General features: G+C 41.0%; 1 protein-coding gene across 2 annotated transcripts in view; it reads left to right on the top strand.

The window, feature by feature from the left end:
- Positions 1-12411, top strand: part of LOC133484850 (protein phosphatase 3 catalytic subunit alpha-like) — a 48116-nt gene that overhangs the window by 9861 nt on the left and 25844 nt on the right. For both annotated transcript variants that reach the window (XM_061787977.1, XM_061787979.1), the window contains exons 2-3: positions 8063-8263; positions 12124-12248. In XM_061787977.1, coding sequence (XP_061643961.1) covers positions 8063-8263; positions 12124-12248 — 326 coding nt within the window. The remainder of the gene's footprint in view (positions 1-8062; positions 8264-12123; positions 12249-12411) is intronic.

The raw sequence follows: 12411 nt of genomic DNA, 5'->3' as shown, positions 1-12411 counted from the left end.
ATCTTGGAAGGTGTGTGTGTGAGATCATGTAAGATGAAGGCAACCTACATCTAATGTATTAAATACTGACACACACACTTTTCATTCTGCTAGATGTGCCTGCATGGATGAACAGTACATACAATGTTGCACAGTAATGAGGGATCCTCACTTGTCTATTGTACATATACTGTTAAGTGTTTTTGCAGTTTGACGTGTCATGTTTACTGTGCTCTAAGCCTCACAAATTTCAAATGTGTATTTATGAAATATCTACTTGCTTTTTATACTTATTTTCTATTTATTGAGCAAAAAAATTAGGACAGATCTTCAGTTATGTCTTCAATCTGGCTGTTCTCCATTGCCGTCACTTCCTACTGCAGCAGCCCCGCTTTTTGCGAATAGTGTCCCATGATGCTAAAACTAATGAAATATCCCTAATTGATTTTAGCCATTATAAATAATGGGAGGGTGGATTCTGATCAAATTTTGCTCCAGTTAGGGTATTTGACCAGCCCAAAGAGATTTAGGGGCTTTGGCTAAAAGCCGTGTCATGGGTTCGTCCTCGTTGTTCTGTGCTGTTAGATTTTTGGCTGAGCTGGCAGCTTTTTCACTTAATAGATTCCATTCAACACTTGGGAGTTCAGATGTGGAGAGTGGGTCAAAGGACATAAACAGAAAAAAGTAGCGAAAAGTGATCTCCTATGTCTTTGTACAATAGTTGGATATGATTGCCTCTATTTCAATGGGAATGTATTTTTGTTTCTATCACAAACAAAGTCATAAAAAGGTAAAATTAAAAAAACTCTCTCCACACTTATGACAGAACTAAAAGTCCCATACAGGAGTAGGATGAATTGGGATTTTGTGGTAATATGTTGTATTCTATGGTAGTTTGTCAACACAGTCACATTTGTTTTTTACGACGCTAATAGAATTATTATTTGTCGGGCTGAAACTAACAATTATTTTGATAATCGAGTAATCTGTCGATTATTTTTCGATACATTTCCATCACTTTATTAAAAAACAGGACATTATTTCAAATTAACAGTAAAGAAAATGCACAAACATAAATTGATTACTGGTTTGGTCTGTAACATCCCCCAGAAAAGCAGCAAAAAATCATTGTCGTCCAAAGTAAAAGCTAATGTTTCCAAATGTCTTATTTTGATTAAAAACAAAGCTAATCATTCTGCTTTCATGGAGGACTACAGAAAGACGTAGTCTATCCGGCGTGTCCTGGGGCGTCCCTGGGATCTCCTCCCTGTGGGACGTGCCCGGAACACCTTACCAGGGAGGCGTCCGGGAGGCATCCTAAACAGATGCCCAAGCCACCTCATCTGGCTCCTCTCAATGTGGAGGAGCATCGGCTCTACTCTGAACCCCTCCCGGATGACCGAGCTTCTCAGCTTACTTCTAAGGGATAGCCCGGACACCCTGCGTAGGAAACTCATTTCGGCCGCTTGTAGCCGGGATCTTGTTCTTTCGGTCACGACCCACAGCTCGTGACCATAGGTGAGGGTAGGAACGTAGATCGACCGGTAAATAGAGAGCGTCGCCTTTCGGCTTAGCTCCGTCTTCACCACAACGGACCGATACAAAGTCCGTATCACTGCAGACGCTGCACCGATAGTTAAACATTATATGTCCAATAAACAATGATCATTCATAATTATCAATATTTGCAGATGGTTTTAGAAACAATATAAATAGTGTTTCTGTCTTCTACAAATTATTAATTTATTTTCTATGCCTATTGCCATTATTATGGTAGCGGGTGCGCTGGAGCCAGTCCCATCTGACTTTGGGCGAGAGGTGAGGTACACCCTGGACTGGTCGCCAGCCAGACGCAGGGTACATTCTGTCGAAAAAGAACCATACATACTCAAATTCACAACTATGGACAGTTTAGAGTCCTAACTTTACCTAACATGCATGGGTTTGGAATGTGGCAAGAAGCCGGAGTCCCATAGAAAAGCCACGCAAGCATGGAGAGAATATGCAAACCCCACAAAGGAATGCAGCGATTCAAAAATCAAACTGTGAGGTACACGTGCTAACCACTAGCGCACCGTGCTGTCCCTTCTGCCAAATATTTCTGCTATAACTCTTGTCATGTATTCTAAATGCAGCACCTCCAGTCTTTCATAAGAGTTCATATGTTTTCCCAATACCATCTGTTGCAGCACTCTGAAGTCAGGCACCTGTATTTGGGATCATGTCAAGAGTGAAATATGGAGTTTAAGTCTGTGAATAAAGTATAGATAGGCTGCCTGCCTCAAGGGCACCTCAGACAAAATGGCACTTTACGCCATTCCATACACGACAGAAGATGTTCCTAGTCTGGTCCACTAGCATTATAGACCATGATCCCCCTTGGAAAACAATAGAGATGTTAATTATACAAATCAGCATCAAAAATAATTTTGAACCTGTTATTCTTTGGTAAAATACTACAAACTACTACAGCACCCCTGCCAGCTCCGTATCCTATCTGCCCATTCCATTTACTTATCTGAATCCCACAGATGTGCACTTTTGCCATCGCCCTTGTGTGTGTTTTTGTTTTTGGTACTGTGTACCTAATATTTGTGTCATTGCATTTGCAATTCAGATTTTATTTACTTGGTCTGCTTTGTTCAGAACTTTGGTCAGCATGGGTTGTGTTTAAAATGTGCCTAATAGCCCCTTCCACACCGATGAGTAGGTTGGCTTGTCACTGTTATTATCAGAATCAGAATGAGAATCATCTTTATTTGCCAAGTATGTCCAAAACAAGGAATTTGTCTCCGGTAGTTGGAGCCGCTCTAGTACGACAACAGACAGTCAATTTACAGAACACTTTGGAGACAGAAAGACATTGACAAAAAAAAACAGTCACTGAGCAGTGACTACACAGTGACTACACAGTGTTGTATGCATAACTGTTTTTAACATCATAAGAAGTGAAACATTGTAGTCAATTTTAAATCTCTGATAGCCATTATCCCTCAGCTGTTGGCATGTATCATGTACATGTGTATTGTACAGGCCACTTAAGGCCTCAATAGAATCCATCGCTGTACTTAAGTGGAGTATAGTTTAAAATATGAACTGCAGCTATACTATGGTGAAAGGCCTACTGTTGCTTATGCTCTATTAAAAATGTATGTGTGTCACTGTTATATCTTCCATGTAGACGGTGAAAACCTTTGAAAATGGAATGTTCGGTGTTGGCATGCGCAAGTGCAGTACAGTTAAAAAACAAATGGCTAACCTCTGATCTGTTGTTGTGTTTGTGCTTGTAAAACTTCTCCCCAAAAGTGTACATTTTACTACACCACTACTGCGACTGACAAAGTTGCATTAGTTACACGCTTACATGCAGCACTTAATTGTGGTTGATAAAAGCACCTACATGTCTTTCTGAACTAAAACAAAAAGGAGCTTGCGTTTTGTAACAATGAAAATGGTCAGCAGCTGGGTGAAAAGGACATTTACGGTAGATCTGAATTGGTGCTAAGTTCTTTCTTTGCCAAGTACATTTTTCACAAGTATAGTTCCTCTCCCTGAGTGTCTGTCTCTGCTGCTCCTGATACTCTCATACCTCCCCTATTTTTCACACTAGGCTTGACATTTACGACTCACACACGTGCACGCACACTTGCACAATAATCATTCATAATTATCAATATTTTCAGACATGCACTATTTTTCACACGTGCACGCACACTTGCACAAAACAAAATTGCACACACAAGCTTTAGTTTTGCCTCAAACCAGGTACATGCTCCTGTTGAGTTCATGTATACTGTATGTACTAGCTGGTATTCCCTCGTACTAGAACAATACAGCATGGTGCAGACTAACACAGAACAGTACATTACTGGACTATGAAGTTGAGTCACACACTGACCACAGCTTGTTCTCGTTTTTCAGAACTAACTCTGCAGTCACACGCATGAGTAACTTTTACGCTCCTGTGTTCTCTGTCAGCCTGGTGTGCACAAACGTTTTCAAATATTAATCAGTCCCTACCTGAAAAGCCAAAGATGGCTTTAGCACTCAGTGTGAAGCGATGGAAAGCAGACTCTCCAGTTTGGCAGCTGCTGGGATGTGTCAGGGTGCTCTGGTGTGTTGATGTGTTGTATTCATTCTTAAGGTGATGTAATGGCCTACTTATTGAGACATGAGGTCCAATGAAGTAGTACTAAGTCCTCATGTGCTAGCTAATGCCGCTTTTCTATTGCACAGTACCTACCAGTCAACTCGTTATTTCCACTGTCAAAACCACATAAAAGGCCCTCAGTTTATGATGAGTTCCGTTCCTACGGCAGCAAATTTTGATGTAAGTTGGAATGTGCCGTAGTCTATCATTAACCCACACTAACACAGTCTAAATGTCACAATTCAGTCAATATTTGCATGAAAAACACTTATAGGCCATACATCCAGAAGTGGGTAAGAACGCGTTAAATTTACTCCGTTACATTTACTCAAGTAACATTTTAGATAAATTGTACTTGTCAGAGTAGTTTTAATGAGACATACTTTTTACTTTTACTCGAGTATTTATGTTAAGAAGAAATGATACTTTTACTCTGTTACAATAATCTACATGCTGTTTGCTACTTTCATTTATCAATAATGTGTGTGCGATCTATTTTTAGACTATCTTTTTTTTTTTTACTTCCGCATCGGGCGCCGTTGCTCCAATCCACAGTGATGTTTGACTCAAGTTCATCAATCAAACGACACAAGAAAGTCACATGTCCACCCACAAAGTTTTCTATTGGGCTTTGCCGGCCAATAAAAGTGAGTCGTGACAGTCGTGACAGCCGACTCGTGTTTACATTACAGAGGACGAAAAACAACAGCTTTAACATGCAGCGTAGTTTAGTCACTGCCCAAACGTGCATAAGTCAGCCCACTTCTAACTTGAGAAAACACCTTGCGGTAGTTTGCAGATGTTTTTGCTGTCGTTTTGGCCGTGCATATGACAACATTAGTACAATTTTATGGTCACAAGTAACTGTAAAACATGCATCTTGCTTTCTGTCTCTCTGTCTCACTCTCTCTCTCTCTCTCTCTCTCACACACACACACACACACACACACTTCATCTATAAGTCTGGTCAGCAAACAGCTTCTTCATTCAGTCATTTTAGTGGATAAAGCAAATAATCTTTCTGTAAGGCCCTACGCATGCCCCCCCCCCCCCCCCCCCCCAAAAAAAAAGATACAAAAATAAATCATTTGAGTTGTACAAATTCTATCGAGGTCATATTAATGGTGGAAAACGTTTTAAAATGATTTATCTTGGACAAAATTGTTTTACAACTCAAAAACTGGTATTTGAAAAGGGGTCTGTATACTTTTTATATCCATAACAGCTTTGTTCCTGTTATGTAATCTGCCTGGTGAGCCCACAGTATCGTGTTTAACAAGTGGAAATAATGTAGTATAAGACCGTTTCTTGGAGATTCATTTGCCTTAATGTTATTTTACAAAGATTTTATTTGATAAAGATTTAATTTATTATACGTGTGAATATTCTCAGTCATCCACTTCATTTAATTCTCAGGGCATTGAATAGATCACACTGGACTGTTCTGTTTGTCTTAGAAGACTTTTCGCCTCTCATCCGAGCAGGCTTCATCATTTCATGCAACAAGGATTATGTTTTAGATTAAGAGATATTGTTCAGCAATATCAGAATTTTATTTTGTTATTTTTATTTTATTTGACATTCATGCTCTGATTTTAAAAACAAATCAGAAGGTACTCACTAGTTACTCAGTACTTAAGTAGTTTTTTTCACTGAGTATTTTGTTACTCTTACTCAAGTAATTATTTGGAGGACTACTTTATACTTTTATTTGATTCATGTTATTCTAAATTAACACTAATGTTACTTGAGTAGAATATTTGGCTACTCTACCCACCTCTGTATACAAGTCTATTGCAATGCAATGGCAAACAATAAGTACGGTGGTGAATGAGCATGCTTCCTTCCGTTCCTTCCTTTCGTAACCTCAAAATTTCACAATTACAGTATAGTGAACCACTACTATTTGCTATAGCCACCCACAAAGGTTTTTGGTGGGAAAGTGTTTTTTTTTTTATTAGAGAAGGCTATGGGCTGACTAAATGATACTCCTCCCCTCAATTCTTTGGCACAAGGTGCCACAAGATGGTGGCAAAGCAATATTTTTATATTGCACATGGCTTTGACCTGAGCACAAAAACTGAAAGTAGGTGAGTTTTTCAGTGTAACAGTACATACCAGTAGATTATTCTCACACCGAGCATCATCCTTGACCTCAAAATATTGTTAATCAGGACTGTCTTAAACCCAGGAGGCCTGGTACTACAAGGTGCTATTTCTTGTATGTGGTCAGATGGGTTTCAAGCGTGTTGTGGTGACACAGTTTGGGTGATGTAAACCACTGCTGGTCACTCTCAGATAAAGATTGGTTAATTGCTGTGTCAAGTCACCTTTGAGGCTACACAACTATAAATGAACTAAAAACATGCTGCTGTGTGTGTGTGTCATGGATGCTGCAGTATGATACTCCATAGTGTCCACTTTGTGGCTGCAGTCCTTTTTCTTGCTACTCTGTCTTCTCTTGAATAAAAATTGTCTGATTATTGAGAAGTGGTTTTCTCAGACTCCTGCCAAACCAATGTGAGTAAAGCATTGCAGGTGCTGTACAGTGGGAAGGGGTTTTTAGTCGTACAGCATATGGTGATATATGAACCATTTATTGCCACCAGCAGGCTTTGTACAACAATTCAAATTTTTCATGCGACTTCCATCCATCTACTTTCCGTACTGCTTATCCTCACTAGGGTTGCGGGCGTGCTGGAGCCTATCCCAGCTTGCTCTGGGCAGGATCATATAAACATATGTAAACAAACAACCATTCACACTCACATTCACACCTACGGGCAAATTAGAGTTTTAGGTTAGCCTACCATGCATTTCTTTGGAATGTGGGAGGAAACCGGAGTAACCGGAGAAACCCCACAAAGACACTTGGTGAACATGCAAACTCCACACAGACGAGGCCAGATTTGAACCCGGGTCTTCAGAACTGTGAGCCAGATGCGCTAACCATTCACCCACCGTGTCGCCTTCATGCAACCTGTGGCTATAAATTGTATTTTAAATTGTTTGGAACTTGTTCCTTTGTAAAATGAAGTGTAAGTTTTACATAAAAATACAGTATTATGGCCGACATCAGTGTAAACACTTGTTGCTTGTTCACAGAATCAAGATGAGAGAGAGGCAAGGCAATCAAAAAGCAGGAGGACTAAACACAGACAGGTCAAGAGGAGTGCAAAACAGGGACAAAGTGGCAGAGTGAAAGTGTGTGTGTGTGTGTGTGTGTGCGCGCGCGCATGCTTGCATGCGTGTGTATATAGTGAGAGAGCCAGGCCTACTTTTAGCGTGTCATCTAGGCCATTATCTGTGTTAGCACTGATGGGGCTCGAACAGGCTCAGTGGATTCTGAGTAACAATACCTTTTATTACCTACGATCTCATGTGTGTTCATGTGTCCCTGTCACCCAGAAGCAGTCAGGCATGTTAATGCTATTGTTCCATACATTGTTTACGCCTCTGCCTTTTGTTTCTTGCCACCGCTCGTGTATGTTTGCTGTGTTTTCAATGGGCCTTGTTTTTGTGTATGTGACTCCTCACGTGCAGCTGTGCACTCACTCTCACTGTATAACCCCCCGTCGTCAGTCAACCCCCCGTGCTCCAGCAGCGGCCTGAGGGCCTTCATTATGTAAGAAAGACATTACTGCAGAACAGAGGCGGGAGCCATTACTGCAGAACAGAGGCAGGCAACCCTGATAGCTGTGGCAGCCCCTGTTTCATTACAGTATGCCTTACCCTCCATAACTCACGCAGCGTCAAAGCTCCAAAATGAAGATCACAGGGGCCATATAATGTTTGAAGGCGAGTTTTTTGAAGGAAACATCAATTAATCATGTTCTGCCCCTAGTATTCACTGTGCAAGCTAGCTCGCTTTTTACATGTGTTAAATCCCTTTATTTCCATCCACACACCTATTCAAATTATCCATCTCCACAGCGGTCCCCTTCCCTCTGGCCCATCGGCTGACCATGAAGGAGGTGTTCGATGCCGAGGGCCGACCGAGGGTGGACCTGCTCAAAGCTCACCTCACCAAGGAGGGCCGATTGGAGGAGGCAGTGGCCCTGCGCATCATCGATGAGGGCGCCGCCATCCTGCGCCAGGAACGCACCATGTTGGACATTGAGGCACCAGTAACAGGTATTTGGATATTGATGTACAGTACAGCAAATTGATCTGTTATAGGAATTACACAGTAGAACATAGAATTAAATAATCTAAACAACTGCAGGGTAAATGTGTACAGAAATTGTTTGTGTATGTATGAACAAATAAGATATCACTCTTGCCCAAGAGGGGTCAGACAAAATATTTGTTAATAGTGTTAACCTACAGCAGAGCCGCGACATTGGTAGTTAGATTTTTTGGGTGGAACATATCTACAGTGAGCCTCCGCATTTTCGCGATTCAGCATTAGCCAATTCATGTATTCGTGGATTTTTTTTTAAACGTATCCGCTGTTACGTGCTAAAAAATTTTTTTACTTATTTGTTAAATAAAAATAATATTGCTATGTTTACGTCTTGTGGCATCTTAATGCCAAGCAGTCATGTTGAAGTGAGTTGTGGAGCTTCATTTAGACAAAAGTTGGGCTTTTCTACCATCTTGTGGCATTTATAGGCAATTACAAACCCTTTTGGGAAGGTGTTAATTACTCACTGCTTTTCAGTGTTCGTAGCAGGGCTATCCCTCCCAAATAGAAGGGTTGAAAATTTATCGATTAGTGTTAAATCTCAAATTATGGTAATTTATGTTTTTTTATATAATACAGTACAGACTCAAGAAAATATCATACTATACTAAAAAAAGGGAAAAAAAAGATGCGAGTGACTTGCTGCTGTGTCCCCTAATATAACTAGCCAAAAGTAAAAAAAATAATATTTACAACATAATATTTGTAAAAAAAATAAAAGAAAAATATCAATATTATAAAATTGCCTTTCTAATTTGTTTAGATTGGTATTGTGAGTTTATTGGCTTATGCTCTTCAAATATATTGTCAGTGTATTACGCCTCCGCCAGTTAAAGGCTTCTTTATCCTCACGCGGACGGCGACCGCGCTGACGTCACTGCGGCTATCCCTCGCGTAGTTTGCCTTTTGACTCGAGCGCAACCCACGCGCGCTGTTTTGAAAGTGTGCTGCAGTTCTCCTCCAAGTCGGGGGTGTCGCTTCGGCTGGTATCGGATAGGACACCACAGGGTGGAGTTTCCTCTGCATTTTTTTTTTTTTTTTTGCCATTTCCGGTAGCCGTTTTTACTTTCCTTTCAGTTGTTGGCAGCGCGACCGCGGGAGTATAAAGAGGCCTTAAGGAAGACACACACAAGTTAGACATATGCAGCCACACAGCAAAGGGTCGAAAAAACAAAACAAGCAGATTGCATTCACTGAGTCCTTAATCTGCAACCTTTTCAATATGAAACACTGTTCCGTCGCACTTTGCTGAGAGACACAATCGGTTTGTTATATGTCTCACAATATCTGCATGTACAGTATTTCCTTGACAGGGAAATGGTATGAAGCAAAGAGATAGATCCCATGGAGGGTGGGAGCAAAGGATAGATTGAGATTGATGGAGAGCAAAACAGCTTTCTGAAACAAGAAGACAGTCACACTCAGACCAATCCAGACAATTGACACTTGTGTGTGTGTGTGTGTGTGTGTGCGTGTGTGTGTGTGTGAGTGTGTGTGCATACGTGCGTGTGTGCTTGCATGCGTGGGTGTGTGTGGGTGTGTGTTATGCAAATATGAGTGGTGAGATGAATTTGTGTGGGTTGTTCTAGTGTAGGAACATTAGTCAGCTTTCACAGGTACAGCTTCCCTAGGGACAAGGGTATACAGACATGGAGAGATGGTTGAGTATAAGGTGTTTAGCGCAGAGGTTTTCCATCCTGATGGTTGTGGCACAGAAATATTGGTCTGCTATTTGAAGTTCTTCTACAGCTAAACAATCTGAGTCAGAAGACTCCACCTGAAAAGACTTGTCTGAGCCAGAGTAACAATTTACAGATAAAGCTGTGGCAAATGAATCCAGGTTTCCATATAATATGGTACTAAAAGACAAAGGAAATCTCCCTGGATTTGCTCTAAAAAGAGCTGATAAGCAGGTGGATAGAAAAAAAATATCACATTAAGGTTGCTACATTCGTAGACTGCACATGGACTGAAGCAAAATTGTGCACATCTTGAGATTTGTGCCAAAGAAAGGCTCGCTTCACGTGTCTGCGTCAAGCTAGGTGGTGTCGATGCAGCCAGGGTGTGTTCTTTGGCATTCGCCCGGAGCATGTGACAATTTGGTGACTGATGGCTCTATTTTCAGTGATGCAGCTTAATTTTCATGCAAGCGCAAAGAGTGTTAAAAGAAGACAACACTGGATAATGCCCCCAATTATAGAGTACAAGACCCACAGAGAAACATGGTGGGAGAAGCACAACGTTTCGGCGCTGTATTTTTTGCAGCCCGAATTGGGGCTTAAATTAGAGTGAATTCTGAATAATTCCCAGTTCCAATTTTGGCACAGCATAGGAAGCCTGCAAGAAAGCTGAAGACGAAGAGGATTTTTATCTTCCAGCTGTGTCTAAAGGATGCATCCAATAAACAAAAGAATGGATTCGCCAGCTTTTGCAAGGAAGAATAGACAAATATTGTGAGTGCAAGATGTGCCAGACTGATGGACTCATATCCATAATAACTGGTACTTCAATAAAGTTCTTTTAAAGCGCGCAAAATCACACAACTACATTTCTCTCCAATAAAATTGATCTCCCTGTGGCCGTGAACACAGCCGATTTCAATCACGTCCAATCAAAGCGGCTCCTCTCAGGCAGTTTGAAATGATTAAATTGCGATGAGACGTTCATCATTATGTTAGTACTTATACATTTTGTGACATTTTTGTTTGGTGTTTGGTGAGTCATGAGATTTTTCTGATCTAAAACTATTTGATTTTCATCCACATTTGTAGGAGGCCTGATTTCAATCTAAGGATACACGACTCCATGTGTTCTGTTTTCTCTTTATGGGTTATGTCACCGATCTAAATATATAGTATAGTATATATGCTGTAGTTGTGTTGACTATTGAGGATGAAGATGTGTGTTTGTGGCTCAAGTTCACTCATGCCATTCTCCATAGCAAGGTCAATTGTAAATAGGATAAAAAGAAAAAAAGACAGAGGCAGAAAGATTGTAACTAGATGGAGAGGCAGACAGATGTCAGCAGTCAAACAGATGCAAAAGATCTAAAGTGAAGTGGCTGCAGAGGGAAACTTGACAAAGTGAAAGCAGACAGATGGTGAGAGAGGCAGATGGGAAGTGGTATGCTGGCAGATCATACGGTCCTGAAGTCTTTCACAATGTGACAGCTTCAATCAAGAAGGCTCATTTGAGGTGGTATAGTACACATAAATATGAAATGCAACATGCATATTTGAAGAAAAGGAGTGGTGTCGTAAAGGTTCGTGCATGAATTGCTAAAACTTGTAGACCAAAAATAAATAGCAGCAATAATTAAACAAACAGATGCACATGGGGCAGAGCAACACTGACAACATCAACATAACACTATGGGCTCTATTTTTCGTGACCAGCGTAATTCCGGTGCAGCGGGCAGTGTAAATCTGCACGAGGGGTATCAGACCAGGCGCAGATGAGTGCATGGCGGCATATTTAAAATAGGGAGGTTTGCGCATCTGTGGGCGTGAACACACATCAACAATGTCCCATCAAAACGGCTCCTCCCGTTCCCTTTAAATGCGATGAATAATTGCAGTGATCCATGCATTGTTACTCCTCTTGGCCGATGTGGCAACAGACAATGTGATTGTATACTCTTATTAAATCCAGAATGAGCTGGTGATAACCGCTGGTGACTTAAATATATCCGGTGGCAGGGGATGGCCACCACCCACGTGTGTTGGGAATTATTGGGAAAATATTTTCCGGTCAAAGTTCGATCAGCAACCATGATGATGCTATGCATACCGTTATGTGTCATTCTCAGTGTGTGGAGACATCCACGGCCAGTTCTTTGACCTGATGAAGTTGTTTGAAGTGGGAGGTTCCCCTGCCAACACGCGCTACCTCTTCCTGGGGGACTATGTGGACAGGGGATATTTCAGTATTGAGGTAAGAAAGCATCTACTGTGCCCCACTCTCTTACTTAAGAACAAGTACAAAAGTACACACTTATCAATGTACTTAAGTAAAAATGTAAATCTACATTTTCCAACCCAATGATAAAATACATATAGTGAGATTTTTGTATCTCTTCAGATGATTGGCATGCTTT

Source organism: Phyllopteryx taeniolatus, chromosome 10 (genome assembly GCF_024500385.1).
Source record: "Phyllopteryx taeniolatus isolate TA_2022b chromosome 10, UOR_Ptae_1.2, whole genome shotgun sequence".
NCBI classification, from domain to species: Eukaryota; Metazoa; Chordata; class Actinopteri; order Syngnathiformes; family Syngnathidae; genus Phyllopteryx; species Phyllopteryx taeniolatus.
The sequence above is the reverse complement of the archived record's forward strand: the minus strand, read 5'-3'. Positions and strand labels throughout refer to the sequence as shown.